General features: G+C 34.3%; 2 protein-coding genes and 1 pseudogene across 2 annotated transcripts in view; all 3 read left to right on the top strand.

The window, feature by feature from the left end:
- The window catches only part of LOC120169240 (aspartate aminotransferase, mitochondrial-like), a 33,870-nt gene extending 19,133 nt beyond the window's left edge, over positions 1-14,737 (top strand). Inside the window, exons 3-12 of the mRNA XM_039177464.1 lie at positions 5,666-5,858; positions 6,584-6,669; positions 12,535-12,741; positions 12,865-12,970; positions 13,111-13,215; positions 13,362-13,534; positions 13,619-13,778; positions 14,079-14,174; positions 14,275-14,369; positions 14,464-14,737. Coding sequence (XP_039033395.1) covers positions 5,685-5,858; positions 6,584-6,669; positions 12,535-12,741; positions 12,865-12,970; positions 13,111-13,215; positions 13,362-13,534; positions 13,619-13,778; positions 14,079-14,174; positions 14,275-14,369; positions 14,464-14,536 — 1,275 coding nt within the window. The 5' untranslated portion in view covers positions 5,666-5,684 and the 3' untranslated portion in view covers positions 14,537-14,737. The remainder of the gene's footprint in view (positions 1-5,665; positions 5,859-6,583; positions 6,670-12,534; positions 12,742-12,864; positions 12,971-13,110; positions 13,216-13,361; positions 13,535-13,618; positions 13,779-14,078; positions 14,175-14,274; positions 14,370-14,463) is intronic.
- Positions 14,738-16,265: 1,528 nt separating this feature from the next.
- On the top strand, positions 16,266-20,907 carry LOC120169137 (protein trichome birefringence-like 43). Its single transcript, XM_039177383.1, has 5 exons — positions 16,266-16,540; positions 19,374-19,545; positions 19,621-19,796; positions 19,877-20,035; positions 20,564-20,907. The coding sequence occupies exons 1-5, from the start codon at positions 16,290-16,292 to the stop codon at positions 20,862-20,864; spliced, it is 1,059 nt and encodes a 352-aa protein (XP_039033314.1). The 5' UTR covers positions 16,266-16,289; the 3' UTR covers positions 20,865-20,907.
- A 981-nt stretch (positions 20,908-21,888) lies between these two features.
- On the top strand, positions 21,889-23,427 carry LOC120165342 (annotated as a pseudogene).
- The last annotated feature ends 401 nt before the right edge of the window (positions 23,428-23,828 follow it).

Here is a 23,828-nt window from a genome sequence, read left to right as displayed (position 1 = left end):
AGTGATTCCATACTCAAATAATCAGGGGTATTCAGGATTATGTAATGAATTATCAAGATTTTGAGTCCAATAGAACCAACGATCCCAACTTTGCAATACTTGTTAATCATTCGGACTGTGATACTTCAATATTATTATTCACTTCTTATTACTGACTGCACTAGTTGATTTGATCAAAATCATAATCATCCTTGATCAGTTCTTGAGGAGACTAATAAGTATTCCAGTGGTAATTATTTATTTTCTGTATTGCAACGATATCAATAAATGTCGACGTGCTTGATTCGATGTTGAAAACCCTTGAGGGCGGTACAACATATAAGCTCATCAACGTTTCTAGACTTGTCTGAATCATTCACTTAATTATAGGTCTTTGAAGGTACTTATGTCATTTGGTAGTTAAGTCTATCTCAATCACCTTGGAGTTTCCAGAGTAATTCAATCATTTCCAAATTTTGGATACATATAGTTCTTCCATTCAGTTTAACTTGGTCATATAGTTTATTTATTTCAAGAAATTCAAACGTGTAAAGTACCTTCGATAATTTAGTCTCCGGGTGTTATCTCAAAAATAAAAATTCTAGGTCATTTGCTATTTGAGGTTGATTTTTTCATTTCAGAGCTGGAGGGTATTTAGTTATTACAGTGATTAAACGTTCTTTGGGTCATTTTACACTTCAGGGGCTTTCCAATATATATCCGAAATTTAAATCGATGATTCCAAGGTTCAAGTGGATCAAGATATGAGTTCTCAAGTCGTCTCCATCATCGTAGTCATACATTATACTTTCTACACGCGTATCATTGTCGTTCCACTCAATTCTGCCAGTGGCATTACTTTCAATAAATTAGGCTTTAAATATTCTAGTTTCTTTAGACTTCAAGGTATTTGTTCCTTTGATTATTGAGGCTATTATAGTTATTACAAAGTTTGAGGACATTTCAGTAATTCTTTTCAATTCAATCATATGCAGTTTTTCTGATAATTGGTCAAGTTTTTCCTTTCTAGGTTATTCTTCACCATCAGGCGAAGTCTTGGTCTTTTACAGTACAAGGGCATTTTCGTAATTTTACCCCATAGGGATATTTTTGATAATTTCTTATCCAACTAATCCCGATATTTAACATTTAAAGAAAATTTATCAAAATTTGTGGATCTTAAAGTCAATTTCATTTATTAATGAATCACTGAACTTATAATTATTTCTGATCGATCTTCCAGTTTCTTACGCGAGTTATCTGAGTCATATTCGGTTATCGATTTTTTATCGTATTCGATCGAGTTTAAAAATAATTTACTATATATGAGACCCATCATATTCATCCATGTATCTATCAATTTTTAACATGTTCCATAAAGTATCACTACAACAAAAGTGTTCTGTAGCGGCGTTTTTAGTGGCATTTTAAGGGAAAACGCCACAAAGTTTAAGCATATAGCGGCGTTTACATTCCCAAACGCCACAAAATGATATTTTAACGGTGTTTTTTAAACAAACGCCGTAATAGAGTGGTAATTTAGCGGCGTTTATAGCAAAAACGCCGTAATAGATACGTTTATAGTGGTTTTTTTTTAACAAACGCCGCAATAGAGTGGTAATTTAGCGGCGTTTTTACACAAACGCCGTGATAGTGTTATTTATAGTGGCATTTGTTTAACAAACGCCGCTATAGAGAAGAAATTTAGCGGCGTTTATAAAACAAACGCCGCAAATAATATTGTTTATAGTGGCGTTTATGCAAAAAATGCCGCAATAGATTAATAATAAACGTCACAAATAGTATTGTTTATAGTGGCGTTTATGCAAAAAAGCCGCAATAGATTAATAATAAACGCCGCAATATGTTGTTTATCGTGATGTTTTTATAAAAATGCCGCAAAAATATGCACTACAGTGGCGTTTTTTTAAAAAACGCCGCAAAAGGGTCAATATGGCTCTACACTTTTCTCCTGCCCAATCCCTAAAATCATTTCAGCGCTACTTCCCTAAAAGGGATTTCTCTGGTACAACAACGACCCTCATACGATTGCAGCCGACGTTGTCTTCTGTATGTCCTAGCGACTAGTTTTTTCCCTCTCACTAGCGAACAATTATATCACGATTGCACGGTTTGATCCCTTCTCTCACTACTGAACTTTTTCATTTATATTTTTGTTGGTATTCTGAAAATGGGGAAAACCTAGAAAGCTAACGTAGTGGAGAAATATAATCACTACAGCAAAATAAGTATATAGCGGCATTTTTCGCAGCGTTTTCAAAGCAAACGCTACTAAATTTATACATATCCTGACATTTATATCCAAAATGCCACAAAATAGTAACATTGACGGCGTTTTACCATAAACGCTGCTAAAACTCGTACTTTAGCGGCGTTTGTTTCACAAACGCCACAATATATAAGTACTTTAGTGGCATTTTAAAACAAACGCCGCAACAAAATCCTACTTTAGTGGCGTTTCTAAACAAACGCCGCAAAAGAATCATTCTTTAGTGGCGTTTATAAACAAACACCGCAATAGAGTACATATATTGGACGTTTTTAGACAAACGCCGATAAAACCTAATACTTTAATGGCGTTTCTAAATAAACATTGTAATAGAATCGTTCTTTATTGGCGTTTTTCTAATAAATGCCGCAATAGTTTGGAACGCTTATGTTGAGCCGTTAGTGGCGTTTGGTTTGAAAAACGCCGTAAAGTTTTATAAAAAAACCCCAATTTTTTCTCCACCCCAATCCCTAATTTCTTTTTCAGAATTACAAATTTCTGCTTGTTTGTTTTTCTTTTTAAAATTATTTTGGGACCATAGCGAGGAACAAAATCTCAAGCACTTTCGAAACATTGCTCCATTTATCTGTAGAAGAACTTAAGAAAGGGTAAGCTTTTCACTTCTCTCGAGTTCTTTTCTATTTTTTGTTCAAGATCTCCCCACTCGCATCGAGCATTCTGTGAGGTTATTAAACTCATTTTGTTTTTCTTTCTTTAAATTATTGTTCTATAGAAGGAATTTTGATTGTAGTAGGCAAACCCTAACTTTACTGAAAGCTGGAACTGACCTCGGTTTGTACATTTTCTCCTTCACTTTTATCTATTGTTTTGTGTATTCCTGTTGCTTTTTAAATTGCTCGTTCTATCTTTTTATTCCAAAATGTTTTAGGTTGTATTCCGATTTTATGCCCACTGGTAAACTTCGATTATGGAATGTGCTTAATTGGAGCCTTGTTTAACTTGTATTTATGTCGTTCTCAGTATTTTCCCCCTCTGTGTTGCTTGGAACTAATCTGTTGAAGGAAAAAGAATTGGTCTTCTATGTTTAGTTTCAGAAATTATGGATTTGCATTGTTCATTCAATGGGTCTGGAAATTCTATGCAAGAATTATTTGATATTTTAAATATATTTTTTTAAAATTAGTTTTCATGTTTGGGTTTTAATTCATTTTGGAATTTTGAGTTTTTGGTGTCAGGGTTTGAGTCGGTTTTTTTTAGCTTCTCATCAAGCTCCTCATCTTATTTTGTCTTGTGTGTGTGCCCCTTACTTTTGATTCTTTCCTTATTTATGAACTTACTGAAATAAGTGTTAGTAAGTATAGCAACTTTGCTTGACTGTATTCATGGTAGGCACCGAATTTACCAGTTTTGCTGATTAGATTTTTGTCAATAGCTAGAAGTTGTCTCGAGTTCCTTGACTGCTTGCATGCATTTTAGTATTTCATGATAAAGTTGGCACTGAACACGAGGTCGACCTTTGCCTCTGCCATGAAATCTACCACCGACCGAGTAGTTCTAATGAGGGGTTCTATAATGTTGCTTCTCATTACTTTTGTTAGAACCCGGAGTTCACTTCCATTGTGCAAGATTTGCACTCATGGGAAGAGACTTTGACTGACACTCAAACCCCAGAATCTAAGTTTCAAATTTAATGGGTATATTACAGATACTACCAACAAAAAGGAAATCTCGCATGGCATATATGACTGCAATATAAGGCAGGTATTCCTTTGAGAGACCCTTAAGAATGCTCGCAACATGCTCGGTAGATGGAATGTGACTTTCAAAAGAAGCCAGGGCATCACACTTCTTTCATCCGTGTGAGTTATTGGAGCTTACAATGTAATCTCATAACAACAATAGAAAACTGATTAGCAAAAAATTGAAGCACCTTACTCCACACATCCACGGTCGTTTTAACACCAACAAATTGAAGAAGTGAGTACTAATCGTCGACAGAAACCAAGAGGTTAAAGTGTTATCTTGAGCCAAGAACTCCTAATATTCCTCGTTTGGAATCACAACACCTTCATCACCAATAACAGTTCCGGAGGTGGCAACATCGTCCCAATCAACATTCACTCAAGACGATGGCTCTGAACTGTGAGCAACACTTGCTGCTTTGATAAGAGGAAGTCCATTTCATCAAGAACGACGTTCACTTTTTTGTTGTTGAAGACTTTGGTGTTTCTTGATGATAATTCCAACGAAGCAGCAGTTGAACTCGAGCTGTGATCTATCACGAATCAAACAAATAGATAACAAAAGGTATTCATAAAAGAACTCTTGAAACACCGGCGACTGATACCATCTTGGAAAAGAGAATATTTGCAAAACCAAGGAAACAACTTCATTGATTTTTACACTCGATACAACCAGCTGTATATACGTTATTACAACATGCAGTTAGGATAAACCACCAGGTAACAAACCCTAATAGACTAACAATATACTATCTGAGCAAGAGCTTCTTGGCTCCATGAGATAGCTAACTCAATTAATTTTAATAATTCGTGATGATGTCAAATCCAATATTAAGAAAAAAAGATAAATGAAAACAACGATCAAACGACTAAAAATATATCAAAAGATAAAAAAATGTACTATAAAAACTTACTAAAATATGTCATAAAGACGAAATTATTAAAATATAAACGAAAAAAATAAAGATACAATATAAGAAAATAATGAAAAAAATACTCGTGCCGACAACTAACACTTGCCTACAACCAAAGAAGTTAGAGTAAGCGCTACAAAAATTTAAGGTTGAGAGGGAAAAAAAGTAATGAACGAAAAATATTAGTAAATGCCTAAAATAAGAAAATGATATGATTTGTACAAGCCTAAACTAACCCAATAAACTAGCTTCCAGGTAAAGTAGTAAAATAAGAGAATGTATATCGTACGACAATTTAATATACGTTTAATAAAATGTACTACTGAAATTAATATTATTTTAATATTTTTGATAAATCGTTATTTAAAATATTATTTTTTTATTAAAAATTTTAATATTAGACAATACTTAAAATATTATTTTTTATCACGAATTAGGATACGAAATTAATATTTTTGGTAAAAAAATATTTTATATAGTACTTTTTAAAAATATTAAAAAAATAATATTTATGGTATCAATTTTTGTTTACTGTATATTAAACTGTCTTAGTGCAAAACTACATGTAAAATCAAAGTCAAAAAAGCAAAGAGGTAAACTCTGATTGGAGAATTCTCACGCATTTCAAGGTTGTTACGGCAAATTGCTCAACTGGATTGGATTCTATTCTTTTTCACATAGACATATATACCCCTACTCTTTACCATATATAACAATAAACTTCCCATAATATCTTATTTCATTTTCATTTCTCATCTATTTGATAAAACCGAGACGAGCTTCTTTGTTGGTAGCGAAATGGCGATCTCAAGAGGCTTGTCTGGGCGGATGATTGATCGGTCGGCCGTCGTTGGAGCTCGATACATGTCGTCGTGGTGGCGTAGCGTGCAGCCCGCTCCCAAGGATCCAATTCTTGGTGTCACGGAAGCTTTTATGGCCGATCCCAATCCCGATAAAGTCAATGTTGGAGTCGTACGTTTCTTTTCTTTCCTTCTTTATTTGCTCGTACAGTTTTGTTTTTGACTGTTCTCCTTTTGAATTACTTACGACCGCTTGTTTTTTTCCTTTTTGCGTTCTTAAAAAATCTGTTCTACATTCCGAGCTAATTATTCAGGTTAACCTTTGATTGAGTGGAGTTTAATACAAAATTTTGAGTTATTAGGAATTTTATTTATAACTCAAATTTGATCTGAATTTTTTAATCGAATAGAGATTATAAAATTTGAGTCTGATGAGTTTTTAATTTAATTTAATTATAATTATTTATAATATTATGATATTATTTAATTCTAATTTAAAAGGATCGGTTTTTCAAGTTAAAGTTGAGCTTTGCTCAGTCCTAATTACCTTAATATCTTTTGTTTGGATTTATTGTTTTTATTTTTGGTAAGTTTCTCAGCTACCGAACAGAAAAGAATCGTTCGCTATTTACGTTTTGTTATTCTGTATTTTCTTGATTTTACATTTTGCGGAAACTTGAAAATTTAAAGGTAATAGACTTAAATCATGGTTATCTAATTAAAAGTAAAAAAATCTCACTTTTTGTATAAATTTAAATTAGAACTAGACTAAACATAATTCAATAGTAATTTAAAGCTTGAACAAGGTACGGACCATTAGAACCTGTTGACCCAAATTTCTTTTTGTTGTTGAAAATGCAAAAGCAATTGAGTTGTTTGTTCGAGACTTGTTTTCAGGGTGCATACCGTGATGATAATGGGAAGCCAGTTGTTTTGGAATGTGTTAGAGAAGCCGAACGAAGGGTTGCTGGGAATTTGAACATGTAAGCCATTTTAAATACTAAAGGTTGTTATTGAGGTGCCAAAGCTTTGTTGATAGTATTACAAAATTTTGTGAGTTTAACTTTGCTATGTCATTGCTACTGGTGCGTTTATGATCTGTAGGCAACTGTTGTTTGAGTGCAGAGCACTAAAAAAGCACTCACCTGAGTGATGTATATATGTGACTGTTTTTGTATCCCATCTTTGTGTGTCTGTGTAATAAGCTTAAGATATATAATTATGATAATTACCTTTAAAGTGTGGTACATTTTAACATACAAAACATTCAAAAAAAAATTTGGCTAACATGCTTGATTTTCTTATGATGTTATATTTGTTGTTGAGTACTCAAATATAGAAAAGTAGAGAGTGATATTACCCCTTGTTGAAAGTATTGTTAAAGTTCAAAGTTTGGCAACCAACTTTGAAAAAATGATTTTCAAAGTTTGGTAAATGTTTTTTTTAAATGGTTTTCAAAGTTTGGTAAATGTTTCTTTGAAAAATAGTTTTTCAAAGTTTGGTAGATGTTTGTTGAAAAATGATAATGGGATAATCACAATTAATCCCTAGACTTTAGGGTATTTACAAGATTAAGTCCTTAAGCTTCAACTATAAATACCCTAGCTCATTTAGCTTCAAAACGTTCCAAAAATCTCAAATCATTTTTTTCTCTCATTACTAGAGAGCTTTCTTGTGAGTAGTGAGTATTTTGTAAACACCTATAAATTTTCTCTTAGTAAAAGATCTGCAGCAGTCCGGAGACGTAAGTAAAATTGGCTGAACTCCGTTATCAATTTTGGGTATTATTTTTCCGTTTTTATTTCACATTCTCACTAATATGGTTATAGGGAAATTACTCGTTACTCGGTTATTTCCCAACAACTAGTAATTAGAGCTTTTGGTTGTGAATTTTGTTAATTTTTGCGAGGTTACTATCATTACTATTCACGTGAATAGTAAATTTCGTGAATAGTGAAATTTTGTCGGCGATACGAATTTGTCGACGGAGGTGTTCTAATACATGGCGGTTCGCGAAAATTATCAGAACGATCCAAAGAAGTCAGATTCGAGTGGGAGCGATGGCTGCAGACGAAGGGAAGGTGAAAATTGAAAAGTTCGATGGTGCGGACTTTGACTTTTGGAAGATGCAGATTGAAAATTTTCTGTACCAGAAAAATTATATCAACCTCTCTCAGGAAAGCAACCAGAGGGCCTGAAGATGAAGACTGGCTCTTCTCGACTGACAAGACCTCGGAGTTATCCGACTGATGTTATCCCGCAATTTTGCTTTCAACATAGCAAAGGAAAATATCACAGCGGGTCTTATAGCGGCTCTCTCCAATATGTATCAGAAGCCATCGACCAAAACAAAGTTTATTTGATGAGGCGATTGTTCAATTTGCGGATGGCGGAAGGGGCATCGGTGGCTCAACACCTAAATGAACTCAACACAATCACAACCCAGTTGAGTTCCGTGGAAATTGAATTCGATGATGAAGTTCGAGCTTTAATTCTCTTATCATCTTTACCAGGCAGTTGGAATGCTACTGTTACAGCAGTCAGCAGCTCGTTGGGAAACAAAAAATTAAAATTCGACGATGTTCGGGATCTGGTATTGAGTGAAGAAATTCGATGGAGAGAATCGGGTGAAGTATCAACCTCCTCAGCCTTGCACACGGAGTCCAGAGGGAGAACTTCAGAAAGAAATTCAAATCGTGGCAGATCCAAATCCAGAACGGGAAAATCAAGAACGGGAAAGAAAGATTTTACCTGTTATAACTGCGACAAGAAGTGTCACTTTAAAAAAGATTGCCGAGCACCGAAGAAAAATATCGCGCACAGGAATCTGCCAACGTGACAGAGGATACAGGTGATGCCATGATTCTAAGCGTCAACAGTCCGATTGAATCATGGATCTTGGATTCAGGAGCATCTTTCCGCTCCACCCCATGCCGAGAAATCATGAAGAACTATGTCAGTAATGATTTTGGGAAGGTTCATCTAGTTGATGATGAAACCTTGAAGATCGTCGAAAAAGGAGACATTCGATTAAAGTTGCCAAATCAGACCACCTGGACGCTGAAAGGAGTAAGACATATTCATGGCCTCAAAAGAAATTTGATTTCTGTAGGACAACTTGATGGAGAAGGATATAACATAATCTTTTCAGGCTGTGAATGGAAGATTACCAAAGGACCACCGTCATTGCTCGTGGTAAGAAGACTGATACTCTCTATATAACCTCAAATTTAGAGAATATCATTGCAGTAGCAGATGCTGATGGAAAATCAAACTTATGGCACCAAAAGCTTGGCCATATGAGCGAGAAAGGGATGAAGACACTTTTGTCAAAAGGGAATCTGCCAGATCTAAAGAGTGTAGATGTCGGACTATGCGAGGATTGCATCTTTGGCAAACAAAAGAAAGTTTTGTAAAGATTGGCAAGACACCCAAGGCAAAAAAGTTAGAGTTGGTTCATACTGACGTATGGGGATCATCTTCAGTTCCATCTCTTGCAGGCTCATTATATTATGTCACCTTCATCGATGATTCTACAAGGAAGGTGTGTGTTTATTTTCTGAAGAAGAAATCAGAAGTCTTTGATACCTTCAGAAAATGGAAGGCCATGGTGGAAAATGAGATTGGTTTGAAAGTCAAGCGGTTGAGGTCTGACAATGGAGGAGAGTACAAAAATAGAAGATTCAGAGATTTCTGCGCAAACAATGGGATCAAGATGGAGACAACAGTTCTCATGACACTGCAACAGAATGGCGTAGCAGAGCGCATGAACAGAACTCTGAATGAACGTGCCAGAAGAATGAGGATACATGCCGGATTGCCCAAATTTCTATGGGCTGAAGCTATCAACACTGCAGCTTACCTAATCAACCGTGGGCCCTCAGTTCCCTTGGATGGTGAAATATCAGAGGAAGTTTGGAGCAAGAAATAAATAAACCTTTTACACTTAAGAGTGTTTGGTTGTATTTCTTATGTACACATAGATTCTGCTGAACGAAGTAAACTTGATGCTAAGTCCAACAAATGTGTTTTGTTGGTTATGGTGGTGATGAGTTCGGTTACCGATTTTGGACTACGAAAATCGGAAGATCATCAGAAGCAGAGATATCATTTTCAATGAGAATGTGATGTACAAAGACAGGTCAACCATAGAATCAAGTAGCTCAAATATCGAAGCTGAATTACCATCAGACAAGAAAGCGCTCCATAACAAGTGGATTTACAAGATCAAAGAAGAGCACGATGGGAGCAAACGCTACAAAGCAAGATTGGTTGTCAGAGGCTTTCAGCAAAAAGAAGGTATTGACTACAATGAAATTTTCTCTCCAGTCGTAAAATTGCTTTCAATCAGACTGGTGTTAAAAATTGTAGCTGCAGAGAATTTACATCTTGAGCAGTTAGATGTAAAGACAGCTTTCCTTCATGGCGATTTGGAGGAAGAAATCTATATGAGGCAGCTAGAAGGCTTCATAGAGGCAGGCAAGAAAAACCTGGTATGCAGGTTGAAGAAGAGCTTGTATGGTTTAAAACAAGCTCCTAGACATTGGTATAAGAAGTTCGATAACTTCATGAGTAGCAATGGTTTTACCAGATGCCAAGCAGATCATTGTTGCTACATCAAGAGGTTCGACAACAGTTTCATTATTTTATTGTTGTATGTTGTATGTTGATGACATGTTCTTTGTAGGCTCAGACATGCAAGAGATTATAAACTTGAAGCAAAAATTGTCGAAGCAGTTTGCTATGAAGGATCTGGGCGCTGCAAAGCAGATTCTTGGGATGAGAATCAAGAGAGACACAAAGTCGGGGACTTTGATGTTATCACAGGCTGAGTACATCAACAAAGTACTCTCCTTGTTCAACATGCAAGATGCTAAACCAATAAGTACACCTTTAGGTGTTAGACTCTCCAAAGAACAATCACCAAAGATGGAGGAAGAACGTGCACACATGGTGAAGGTGCCATATGCCTTAGCAATTGGAAGTCTGATGTATGCCATGGTTTGTACCATACCAGATATTGCTCAAGCAGTGGGAGCTGTTAGCAGGTACATGAATAATCCGGGCAAAGTACACTGGGAAGCTGTCAAATGGATCCTCAGATATCTGCGGGGTACTACAAACAAAGCACTTTGTTTCAAAGGTGGAGATACAATACTGATAGGCTATGTAGATGCTGACTTAGCTGGAAATGTTGATATCAGAAGGAGCACTTCAGGGTATGTCTATACTCTAGGAGGTACTGCAGTGAGTTGGGTTTCTCAACTACAGAAGATAGTTGCTCTCTCCACAACTGAAGCAGAATATTCGCTATTATGGAAGCCAATAAGTAGATGGTTTGGCTCCAAAGTTTCTTGGAAGGGTTAGGCAAGAAACAAGAAAACAATGTCTTGTATTGCGAAAGTCAAAGTGATATTCATCTAGCAAAGAATCTGTCTTTTCATTCTAGGACAAAGCACATACAATTGAGATATCATTTTATCCGATCTCTTCTGGAAGATGGGATTTTGAAGTTTGAAAAGATTAGTGGAGCTCAAAATCTGGCAGACATGTTGACAAAGACTATGACCACTGACAAACTGAAGTTGTGTTCAACTTCAGTTGGCATGCTAGAATAACAGGACCAGAAATGTTGTTGCATTGATCGAGGTGTGAAGACAGATTAAAATCAGTCTTCAAGTGGGAGATTGTTGAAAGTATTGTTAATTTTCAAAGTTTGGCAACTAACTTTGAGAAAATGATTTTCAAAGTTTGGTAAATGTTTTTTTGAAAATGGTTTTCAAAGTTTGGTAAATATTTCTTTGAAAAATAGTTTTTCAAAGTTTGGTAGATGTTTGTTGAAAAATAATAATGGAATAATCACAATTAATCCCTAGACTTTAGGATATTTATAAGATTAAGTCCTTAAGCTTCAACTATAAATACCCTAGCTCATTTAGCTTTAAAACGATCCAAAAATCTCAAATCATTTCTTTCTCCCATTACTAGAGAGCTTTCTTGTGAGTAGTGAGTGTTTTGTAAATACCTATAAATTTTCTCTTAGTAAAAGATTTGCAGCAGTCCAGAGATGTAAGCAAAATTGGCTGAACTCCGTTATCAATTTCGGGTATTATTTTTTCGTTTTTATTTCGCATTCTCACTAATATGGTTATAAGGAAATTACTCGTTACTCGGTTATTTTCCAACACCCCTTTCTTACTAGTAAAGGTACAAGTAATTTGAAAATCAATAAATAAGTTAAAGAAGACTTTAACCATGATGGTCTTTTCTATGCCTACTGGTGCACTAGGCATGTATTGATCAAATGCCCTTGTCCCATTCGGGTAATTGTTGCTTTTGTTGTCTGTCTCTCGTTGTCCTAGGAACAAGCCTTAATGACTAGAAATGTAGGACTTTTTTATTTTTATTTTGAAGATGGTATATAGGTATAGGAGAATATTTTTCAGTCTGACTGTGCTTTTGACTCTGTATATTATTTCCACCCTTGAGCAACTTATTGGACCAACTTCTCGTTTGGTGATATGTAGAATGTATGTGCTATTTTTCTCAACAACCTAGGCCATAATTTTATCGTATTATTCCTTTTCTTGTGCACACAGTCCATTCATATCCCATTCCTATGAGAGAATGGTGCATATAGCACATCTATTCGTTGGACAATACTTGCCCTACTTCCTTTTCTTATTCTTCACCATCTTCTAGTAGGATTTTATTGGACCCCACGGATATTTAATCCTCTTCAACAATCATATGAAATGCTCGAACCTATATATTTAATCACTTTCATATTCTTTTTCTATTTCTATGGAATTAAAAGGAATGTTCTCTGCATGTTTTCTTTCTATCAGGGAATATCTTCCTATGGGAGGAAGTGTGAAGATGGTGGAAGAAACACTGAAGTTGGCCTATGGTGAGAATTCTGAGTTGATAAAAGACAGAAGGATAGCCGCAGTGCAAGCTCTGTCCGGGACTGGTGCATGCCGACTTTTTGCGGACTTTCAAAAGCGTTTTTGTCCCAACTCCCAAATCTATATACCAGTCCCTACTTGGTCAAAGTGAGTCTTCCTGTTATGTTGCCATAGACACTAATTTCCCTATGTCTTGATTCATTTTTAGGACCCGTATAAGTTCATTTTTAATTTATTACTTATGTTGCTTGTAATATGAGATATCAACAGCCACCACAACATTTGGAGAGACGCCCACGTCCCTCAGAAAACATACCATTATTATCACCCAGAATCAAGAGGTCTGGATTTTGCAGCAATGATAGATGACATTAAGGTATGTAAAGATCATTCTTTGTATCTGAACATATTAATTAACATTCCATTCTTATTATTGGTTCCTTTAAGTTGTTGGACTCCCCTTGATTCTATGTGTGTATCATCATTTCTAAAGGTTATGTTCCTCTTTCTTCACAGAATGCTCCAAATGGTTCATTCTTTCTACTTCATCCATGTGCTCATAATCCCACTGGTGTGGATCCTACAGAGGAGCAGTGGAGAGAAATCTCACACCACATCAAGGTAAATGCGTATTTGCACCCTTTTTTGTTTACTGAAGTCAATCCATGAGACGATTTGTATACTCATGTTCATATTTTTCGGTGTTCTCCATTCCAATTATTTCCGAGGCCTTTTCCTTGTTGAAACATTATATTCATTGTTATTAGGTGAAAGGTCATTTTCCCTTTTTCGACATGGCATATCAAGGTTTTGCTAGCGGTGACCCAGAGAGAGATGCGAAGTCCATCAGAATATTTCTTGAGGATGGCCATCATATAGGAATTGCACAATCATATGCAAAAAATATGGGACTCTATGGCCAGAGAGTAGGATGCCTCAGGTAATTGTCTCTGTCGACGAATGCACAACATTTTTCCTTTCAAGGTATTACTTCCCGATATCAATTCTGAAATAACAACTGCAGTGTGCTTTGCGAAGATGAAAAACAAGCAGTAGCTGTAAAAAGTCAACTGCAGCAGCTTGCAAGACCCATGTACAGCAACCCACCTGTTCATGGTGCTCTCATAGTTTCAATAATTCTTGGTGATCCAGACTTGAAGAAACTATGGCTGAAGGAAGTTAAGGTAATTGCTTGGTTTCTTTTTGTAACTTTTGTATGTAAGCTAATTGCATGTTTCGGGTCTGGGACTGATGATAGAAAACCCATGGAGGCATGGATTTTGAAATTAAGCCCTTTGGGACTTACTTAGGAGTGCCCCTTAAGAAACTGAACCCTCTTTTAAGCTTTTACTTGTTGACAAAGATTAGTGAATTTCCTATAGATTATGCCCTTGCAATGCCAACCCTAAAGGGAGCATAGTTGAATCTGTGCAATCTTCTTTTTATGATAATCTGAAATAGATTAAACATCAAATGATTTGCAGATCATGGCTGATCGCATAATTGGAATGCGAACTGCTTTACGAGGGAACCTTGAAAAGCTAGGTTCTCCTTTATCATGGCAGCACATCACTAATCAGGTGTGTTAAGTTCGTCAAATTTCTATCCACTTGGTACAAGCTGACTTCTTTAGTCAAGTGAGATGGTATCGAGGTTGTTAACACTCGTAATTTCAAGCAGATAGGGATGTTCTGCTATAGTGGATTGACACCGGAACAGGTGGATCGCTTGACAAATGAATTTCACATCTATATGACGCGCAATGGTCGAATCAGGTAGAGATATGTTTGAAAAGTAATCTTATTTTTCTGTCTGGACTAATCTTGAATAAAAAACTGAACTTTTGCTGCTGCTGGAAACAAAATACAGTATGGCGGGTGTTACGACGGGAAATGTCGAGTATCTGGCAAATGCGATTCATCAAGTATCAAAATCTGGATAGAATTGCTGATGAACAAGTCAAATCATTGTCCTTCAGCCTGGTAATGGGAAGAGATATTTAAAGATTTTTGGGCCTCTTTGTGAGGACAATATAAAGAGCTGAACTTAAGGTTTCTGCATTGAATAAATACCATAACTAGAGACAAGAGGTCCACATTGGATTGCCATTCCAATAAATAATTTTAGGAATTTGATTTTTTTTACTTGTCTAATCTAAAAATCAAAGTCGCATTGATAGCATTGTTAATTGATTTCTCTTAACTTTAAATATGCCGTACGAATTGAATTTTGATTTTAAAATATGACCTTTAGTTATTAAAACGTTACCTATTCAAATTAAACAAAAATCTATTAACAATGTTATATTATAAAAGAAAATCTATTAACAATGTTATTGATTGCATTTTAATTTCAAATCCAATGAATGAAGGATTAAATTCTTAAAGTCCGAATAGTACAATAACTAGAAGCAAAATTAAACCTATGTATATCTATGACAACTCAACAATTGTCTCTTTTTATTATGGTCATTGTTTTTTCTTTTATCTAAATTAAGTCATCTGTCGACATTCAACGAAAACTTTGATGTGATAGTTAACAAAACTGGCATAAATATACATTTTATTTTCAATACTAATATATTTTTATTAATTTAATCTTAATTTTAATTTAATTTAATAAATTTAATCCTTTAATCATATGATTACACGTGTCGTCATCTGATTAAAAGCTTTTTAAATTAAACAAATTAAAATAAGAAAAAAAAAACCTCTTATAAGAAGGTGACACATGTCATTGTATGATTAGAGGATTGAATTTATGGAACTAAAATAAAATCATGATCAAATTGATAAAATATATAAATATTGAATACCAAATGTGTAATTATATTTATATTTGTTAACTTTCACACCAATATTTTTGTTAAATTTGTTAGGATATCATAAGTTTTTTGATTTATAATTTAGAGGTTAGAATTTAAGATAATTTAAATATATATGATATAAATATAGTTTTGTTTGTGAAACAAATTTTTTATTAATATGAGATAAGTATAAGGCAATATTTGTTCAAAGATAACTCTCAATCATTCATTCTGACATTTATGGTGTTCAAATTTAAGATCTCAAAGAACAACAACAATTTCTTTACCACCTAAGTCGCTTGGTTCGTGCCTAGAACAATTCTTTTATATTATCCATGTTTAAAATAATTTAAAGAGTTATATATATATATATATGAATAACACCCCTTTTATACTATTTAAAATGTGAAATACCTATTCCTAATGTTTACAAATCAAATACTATAATCTTACATCATAATTTAAGATTATACCTTGGAACTGTAAATAAAACAAAAAAAAATCTGTTTATAATATTTAAAAATCAAACATTATAGTTCTACATGATAATTTAAAATTATACCTTAAAACTGTAAGTAAGACGAATCAAATACGATATAAATTTTATAATTTTATATTCCATAGTGTAAAACTGTAACGTTCCATAGAGTAAACGCTACTAAAAGAAAACAAAATCAGTTAGCCTGTTTATACTACTACAACTCATTCGTCTTAAATTATTTACTTAAAAGGGAATAAAAGAATCCAGTCTATTAATTACTATTACTTACTTAAGTTTGGAATCATCCATGAAATTCCTCCTCTAATTTGTATATATTAGCCTTCCAACTTCATTCAATTTCACCGACCCATTGCTCCCTCTCTCTTTCTGTTAGGATATTTGAATTTGATGGATCGTTTGGCCATTGCTGCAACAATACTGGCACTGCTCTCTCTTTCACATGGAGATGAAGAGAGGGTGAGGAGAAGCGAGGAGTGTGATATTTTCAATGGAAGTTGGGTTTATGATGAATCCTATCCTCTTTATCAAACGCCCAATTGCCCCTTCATCGAGAAGCAGTTTGATTGCCTGAGGAATGGTCGACCTGATCATCACTATCTCAAATATCGATGGCAGCCCACTTCCTGCAACTTGCCTCCGTAAGTCTCTTCCTATTCTTTAATCTTGATTTCTCCTGACGAAAAAAAAATAACAAACGTATCTGAATTAACTAATGAGTTAAAATTCTTTAGTCGGTTGTAATTTTTTAAGAAAATATATTTTTTTTTCTTTTAATAAAAACTCTCTTTTTAAGATAAGAATAATATAAATTGACATATTTTTTTGGGAATCATTATTATTTTTATATAGACCAGATATCAGATCAGTTTTTTTTAAAAATTTATAATTATATCTATTATCAAATTATAAATACAATTTAGGATAGTTATATTTAATTCCATGACACTTTAATATCTTCATTTAATTTTGTGTCATACTTTATGATAGCAATATGTCTATAATAATGAATTTTAATCCAACATCTATATTCTTTTGCACATTATAATAATATCAATAATGTTAATCGAATTAAAACTCAAATGATTCCGAAACGTAAAAAAATGTATTAGTGAATAATTTATTGTACATGAAAAGCTTTGTGCTTGTAATTTGTGTGGTTTGCATGAAAGGGACATTACCTATACCAATTGCCAACCAGGCGACAGAAGTAGTTACAAGAGAATAATGTTGGTTGACATAGCTATTTGTTTTGTTATGAAAAGACTCACAGTACTTTAATAATTACATCTTCTTGTAATAACTCTACAATTTTTAATAATATCTTATTTTTAAATATATTAAATAGTTTTGATAATTAAAGAGAATATTATTTTTTTAAAGAATTTAGATTCGAGAAACTTTATCTATAAAATATGCGTATGTTGTCTATAGTTAAAAATATTATAAACAAACACCACATTATAATTATTTTAAACTATTAAAGAAAGTAATATCTTATTTTTTTATTGGGGTTGTTGTAAAAAGAATGAGAAGAAGTTCCCTTATTTGGCATTTACGTTTGTATTAACAAATGAGTTCTTTATAGGCAAAGGCTATGATTATCTTGAGTTCACAAATATGGTTGTAGCCGACAATTTAGAAAGGATTTTCAGGGTACATTTATTGTAAGAAACACTATAGGGATAAAAACAATTAAATTGTACCCTTCATGCACACACTCTAGATAAAAGCATGCTAAATTAAGAGAATATACATATAAAATTTAAATTTCACAATTTTATCTATTTAAATATTATTTGTTATATTTAAACTTTAGAATTTAAGATTTTAGTACGTGGGGTTTATAATTTAGAAATTAGAGTATATAATTTAAGGTTTAAAATTAAAATAGACAAGATTGTAGAGTCTATATTCTAGACCTTTTATTTATTAAACGATTTTCATAATTAGATTATATTGTAGGGTGAAATATATATATATATATATAATATTTGTTTAAAAGTAATTGTAAGTGGATTGATAAGGAGCTTATATAATTTTATTAGTTATGGATTTGATATTCAAGTGAAATGACCATCCAGCTCAGTTGGTAGAGCACAAGGTTCTTAACCTTGAGGTCGTGAGATCGAGTCTCATGGAGGGCATTTCATAATTCGGAGGTCTCCTACGAAAGCTGCTCTCAATCTAGTGTTGGGGGCAGCCTACTATCTTACTTCCCCCTTACCCCATTACATATGGGAACAAGGGACAACAATTTGATATTCAAGTATCGGTTTTTAGGTTTTTTTTATTAAATTATAAAAATGATGGGAGATAAAAATATCATTTTTTAATAATATTGATTGTCATTAATAAAAAAATATGCTAATTTCTTTTAATTGAAGTCATGTTAATTCAATTAGACACTTTATATATGATTAGATTAAATTTTGGCACATTCACAATGTATATCAACGAAAATAGTTCATGTAAAAAATGTATATTTATAAGTTCAATTTTACAAATTATTATAGACACGTGACATTAATTCATTACATTGAATATTTTCTTATATTCTACTGACCCTAAATATATGTAAAACAAAAACTTTTATATTGTTTACATTTATTTTTCAATGAATATATTCTAATTTCTGTAGTTGAATCCAAGGGTGGACTGAAATTTCACTAGAATTGAAGGCACATGCATGTCAACTTCATAATGGGCTTTACTCAACCTATTTTTGATATATCTTTGTTAGGACCTCTCTCTTTCATGAAAACACAAAAGCTATCCATGTGAGTGTCCCATTTTAATAACTTTCTTCCTCCAATCAATTTTCATGAAAATGAAATCACACGTCCAATCCAATCCTCAATTACGTTCGTTAGTTTGCTTACATTCTAATCACGCATTCCATTCCAAAAGAATACATTACTTAAACGATTTAGTTTCTTGTTTTGCTTAATTGTTGTGATTGTGTATGTAACTTCCAAGTTTTCCCACCATTTGCATGACATTACGAAACAACAAGATATTGAGGGGAAAATAGAAAAACGTGCACACGTGGCAATACACATGGAGCATCTTCCCATTAATTTATTGGGTAAACTACACCTAATGTTATGTTTTGATTTTATTTTGGTCACTTGGAGTCAAAAAAAATAACGGTAATATTGATGTGTCGCCATAAAGTAATGTCACCTCATCATTGAAAAAAAATATCACGTCGGAAATTCTATTAATTTTTTAACGGTGGATGATCAAAATATAACATTAGACTTGATTTTGAAACAAAAATATAATTAGGTGACTAAGACAAAACAAAAGTGATAGTTTGGATACTAAATGTGTAGTTTACTGTAATTTAGTTTTTGTTTTTATCAAAATAGAATATGTTGTTATGTTATCACATCAACCGACTTTCAACCTAACGAAATTGGTAATGCCAAGTAGCTAAGAAAGTGAAGTTAATGAAGCTTGTTAATGAAGGTTCGATGGTGAAGATTTGTTAAGGAGAATTGTAGGGAAGAGCATTATGTTCGTTGGGGATTCCCTGAGTCTGAATCAATGGCAGTCCTTGACTTGCATGCTCCACACTGCTGTCCCACAGGCGCAGTACAAATCTATGACTGTTCAGGGCCTCTCCACTTTCACATTTCCGGTAAGATCAATCTACCGTTTTAATATCACCATTAGTATCGGATTCGAGTAGATGTAACGGATGTTTGATCGGCAGGAGTACGATGCGAAGGTGATTTTCTCCCGTAACGCGTTCCTAGTGGATCTTGTAAGCACGCCGATCGGGCGAGTTATGAAGCTTGATTCGATCGAGGGTGCCAAGCTATGGAAAGGGATTGATTATTTGATCTTCAATACTTGGCATTGGTGGCTCCACACTGGGAGGAAGCAACCGTAAATACTCTTGTCGTCGTTGTCGATATTTTCTTGTCCTGAATCTCCTTGTTTCGATTTCTTACGTTATGGCTTTGCAGATGGGACTTCATTCAAGATGGAAATCATACACAACCTGACATGGACCGGTTGGTTGCGTATGAGAAAGGGTTAAAAACATGGGCTAAATGGATTGATGCAAATGTTGATCCTTCAAAATCTAGGGTTTTCTTTCAAGGAGTCTCCCCGGATCATATGAAGTAAGACTTAAATTTATATTTCGCTCTTACTTAGAGAAACTGATTGAATTAGGAGTGTTTAATGAGTTGAGTAGTTTATGAGTTGTACAAATTCGATTCGGTCAAAACTTGATCAATGTTTGATTCAGATTTGTCTAACTCGAATTCGAGCTCAATTGAGACCTTAACGAATTGAGTCGATTAAAGCCCAATTCGATTCAATATGATCGAGAGCATTTCGTTAATTTTTTTATAGTTTGTAGTAATTACCATAAAAATTATTCCATTAAATAATTCTAATTAATAATTATTAATTTTCTAATAGATAATGAAAAATGCTAATTATTAATTAATAGTTAGTATATTTTCATTTTGCTCCCTTATTTTCTATGATTAATTATATTTTCCCTCTCACTTTTTATGATTAATTATATTTTGTCCCCTTGAGTTAGAATCTTGATTCTGTCATTGCTTAACGAGGAGTGAATCGAACAATAAATTTTTAATAACCACTAAATTGTTGATTGATGTTTGTATGCTGGAAAGCAGTTCAAGTGATTGGGGTGAACCAAGTGCCAAGAACTGTGAGGGGCAGGAAAAGCCAATGCACGGAGGAAGCTACCCAGGGGGACGACATCCAGCGGAGCAAGTGGTGGAGAAAGTGATTAGAAGCATGTCGAAGCCGGTTTATCTGCTCAATATAACGACTCTGTCGCAGCTAAGAAAAGATGGGCATCCGTCGGTGTTCGGACATGGCGGGCACAGAGATATGGACTGCAGCCATTGGTGTTTGGCCGGCGTTCCTGATACTTGGAACCAGCTCCTATATGCAGCTCTCATTCATAACTGAAATTGATCATATTCCAATCTAATTGTCTTTATATATTTACTCATGGAAATGATTTGGAATTGACAATAATATAATCAAAATAAGAATCCTAAGTCTGATTCCATTAAACACCTTAATTAGAAACATCAACTCTCGTCTTCTTTCAGATATCCAAAATATCGAATCAAATGATATTCAATATTAAAATTACACCCCCCTGTTGAAGACCCTTTACTTTAGCACCAACCTCTAGTTTCTTCCTTATTTTATTTTAGGACTTAACACAGTAGGGACCAGGGAGAATTAAGGAACAAAGTAGGATTCAATAAATGACTGAAATAAAAGAGAGTTAAAATACTAAATGTGTAGTCTAAAGCTAAGTGATATCTATTCTAATATCACGAACCACCCGGCAACCGATAAAGCCGCCGCAAAAGTAAAACAAGTTAGCAATTTGCAAAGCAAAGAACAAACTCTGAAACTGAAACAAGAGAAGAACAAAGTTCCCAAGATTTTAAATTCAAGGAACTGCTCACTTTCATCAATATCATCATTTTGCTCTTATCCATTAGATTTCAGGTAACATTTAACAAATAATATATGTCTAATTCTTTTTAATCTATTGCTTCTCGTCAGTAGAAACCAAACCCATGTCTAGGGCATTTTTTAGACTTGTTTGTGACCCACAGTTCGGTAGTTTCATGTAAGTAGATTTTCTTTCTTTATTTTCTGGAAAATTGTTGGTTAAATGGGTTCTCTTTATTTTTGCGCTTAGTTTAACAGATCATGTGTTTTCCTCCCTTGTTTTTGTTAAGAATCCTTTGACATTGTGAAGAACATTTATTTAAGTTGGTTCATTGTATTTCTAGATCGGTTGTCTTTTTTAAGTTAATTTAAATTTTAATTGTACATAGAAATCGAAATCAGATCCCTTTTATATGCTTTCAGTTACATTTGTTGATTTTGTTTCGTCAAGGGCTTTCTATTCTTTGTAGTCTACTAATTGTTGGGCTCCAAGATTTCCATTTGTAGATATGTATTGCAAAACTTGTGTAAAATTTACTATTTTCCTGTAATCAGAAGGAAAATGTTGATCATTTCGTCCCTGCAGAAACTTAAGCCGCCGCCGATGCGCCTTTGTTGAGGTCAACGATATCGGTTTCTCAATGGATGAGTTACCAGAGCATTTGGTTTCAGAAATTTTAGGCAGGATTAGGAAAACTGAGGACAGGAACTCTGTTTCATTAGCTTGTAAACGTCATAACAAAATGGATAACGAACAGAGAATTTCGCTTCGAGTTGGGTGTGGATTAGATCCTGCAATGAAGCTTTGGCTTCCCTTTGCAATAGGTTTCCCAACTTAACAAAAGTCGAAATCACTTACTCTGGTTGGATGTCCAAACTCGGCGCAACAAATGGATGACCAAGGGCTCTCAATTCTTGCTGGCTACTGCCCTTTACCAAGTGATCTCACTTTAAGCTATTGCACGGTTGTCACTGATATCGGCCTTCGTTACTTGGCTTCTTGCTCAAAGCTTTCATCTCTGAAGCTGAACTTTACCCCATGAATTATGGGTTGTGGCATACTATCCCTTGTTGTAGGCTACAGAGGCCTCACCATTCTCCATCTTATTCACTGCCTGAATGTTAATAGCGTTGAGTGGTTAGAATATCTTGGCAAGCTTGAAAGTCTTGAAGATCTGTCTATTAGAAATTGTAGAGCGATTGGGGAAGGTGATTTGATAAAGCTAGGACTGAGTTGGAAAAAGCTAAAACGGTTTCAATTTGAGGTGGATTCTAACTTGCAATTGGCTGTAGAAGGATGGAAAAGACATTGGATTCCATGTGAAAATATGCAGGAGCTTAGGTTGGTCAATTGCATCATCAGCCCTGGAAGAGGGCTGGCTTGCATATTAACGAAGTGCCGAAACTTGGAGAAAATTCACTTGGACATGTGCATCGGATTAAGAGACTCGGACATTGTAAGCTTAGCACAAAAGTCTAGTAATCTTCTGTCGATATCGCTGTGTGTTCCTTATGATTTCTCACAGCCCTTATTGATGAACAATCCCTTAACATTAACTGACGAGAGTCTAAAAGTTATTGCTCAGAACTGTTTCATGCTTGAAATGTTGAGGATATCTTTCTCTGATGAAGAGTTTGCTTCATTTTCATCGTTTACTTTGAACAGAATTCTTAGTGTGATCCAAAATTGCCCGGTTCGGGAACTTGCTCTTGACCATGTCTATTTGTTGACTGATATCGGGATGGAAGCTTTATGCTCAGCTCAGCATTTAGAAACCATGGAGCTTGCGAGATGCCAAGAAATAAGCAATGAGGGGTTGCAGCTATCAAGTTGGTTTCCCGGTCTCCGTGTTTTGCGGCTGAGAAAATGTTTGGGGATTACAAATGATGGATTCAGAACTCTTGTTGGTTCATACAAATTGGATTTCTTGGCTATTGAGGATTGTCCTCAAATTTCTGAAAGAGCGATCTACGGTACTGCTAGATCGATATCATTTCGGCAAGATTTGTCATGGATGTATTGAACTCGGTAAGTATAATTATGTGGTTTCTTTTGTTTGTGCCTTCTGGTTTTTTATTACAATTGAACATTTCTAGACGTTGCATCTAATTCTTGTATATCTTTACGTGAAACAGTTGATAATAACAACGTATATAATTTCTATATGCTATATTGCAGTATTGATTGTTGAAAATGCCATATTTTGGTAAGTAATATGAGAAGAATATTGAGCCTGGCATCTTACATTGTTGGGCCATCAAACATATCACATGTTCTTTCCAAGTTCTTCTGTCGGTTCAGTTGACAAGAGGAAACGAGTTTTGAATTCAGGATTTAAGGCTAAATATCAATTGGTTATGGATAAATGGGTAATAGGTTTAATAAAATGGTATAATTTCTAATTTCCACATATTTACATAGAAATCTATCATATTTTGTAACATCATGAAACTTTTAAA

The sequence above is a fragment of the Hibiscus syriacus genome, unplaced genomic scaffold (genome assembly GCF_006381635.1).
Source record: "Hibiscus syriacus cultivar Baekdansim isolate YM2019G1 unplaced genomic scaffold, ASM638163v2 tig00000329_pilon, whole genome shotgun sequence".
Lineage (NCBI taxonomy): Eukaryota > Viridiplantae > Streptophyta > Magnoliopsida > Malvales > Malvaceae > Hibiscus > Hibiscus syriacus.
The sequence above is the reverse complement of the archived record's forward strand: the minus strand, read 5'-3'. Positions and strand labels throughout refer to the sequence as shown.

Bases quoted from the DNA above. Each gene is read 5' to 3' on its own strand.
- LOC120169137 (XM_039177383.1), top strand. From the start codon at position 16,290: ATGGATCGTTTGGCCATTGCTGCAACAATACTGGCACTGCTCTCTCTT. The intron at 16,541-19,373 runs GTAAGTCTCTTC...TTGTTAATGAAG, and splicing joins ACTTCCTGCAACTTGCCTCC to GTTCGATGGTGAAGATTTGT. The intron at 19,797-19,876 runs GTAAATACTCTT...ATGGCTTTGCAG, and splicing joins CACACTGGGAGGAAGCAACC to ATGGGACTTCATTCAAGATG.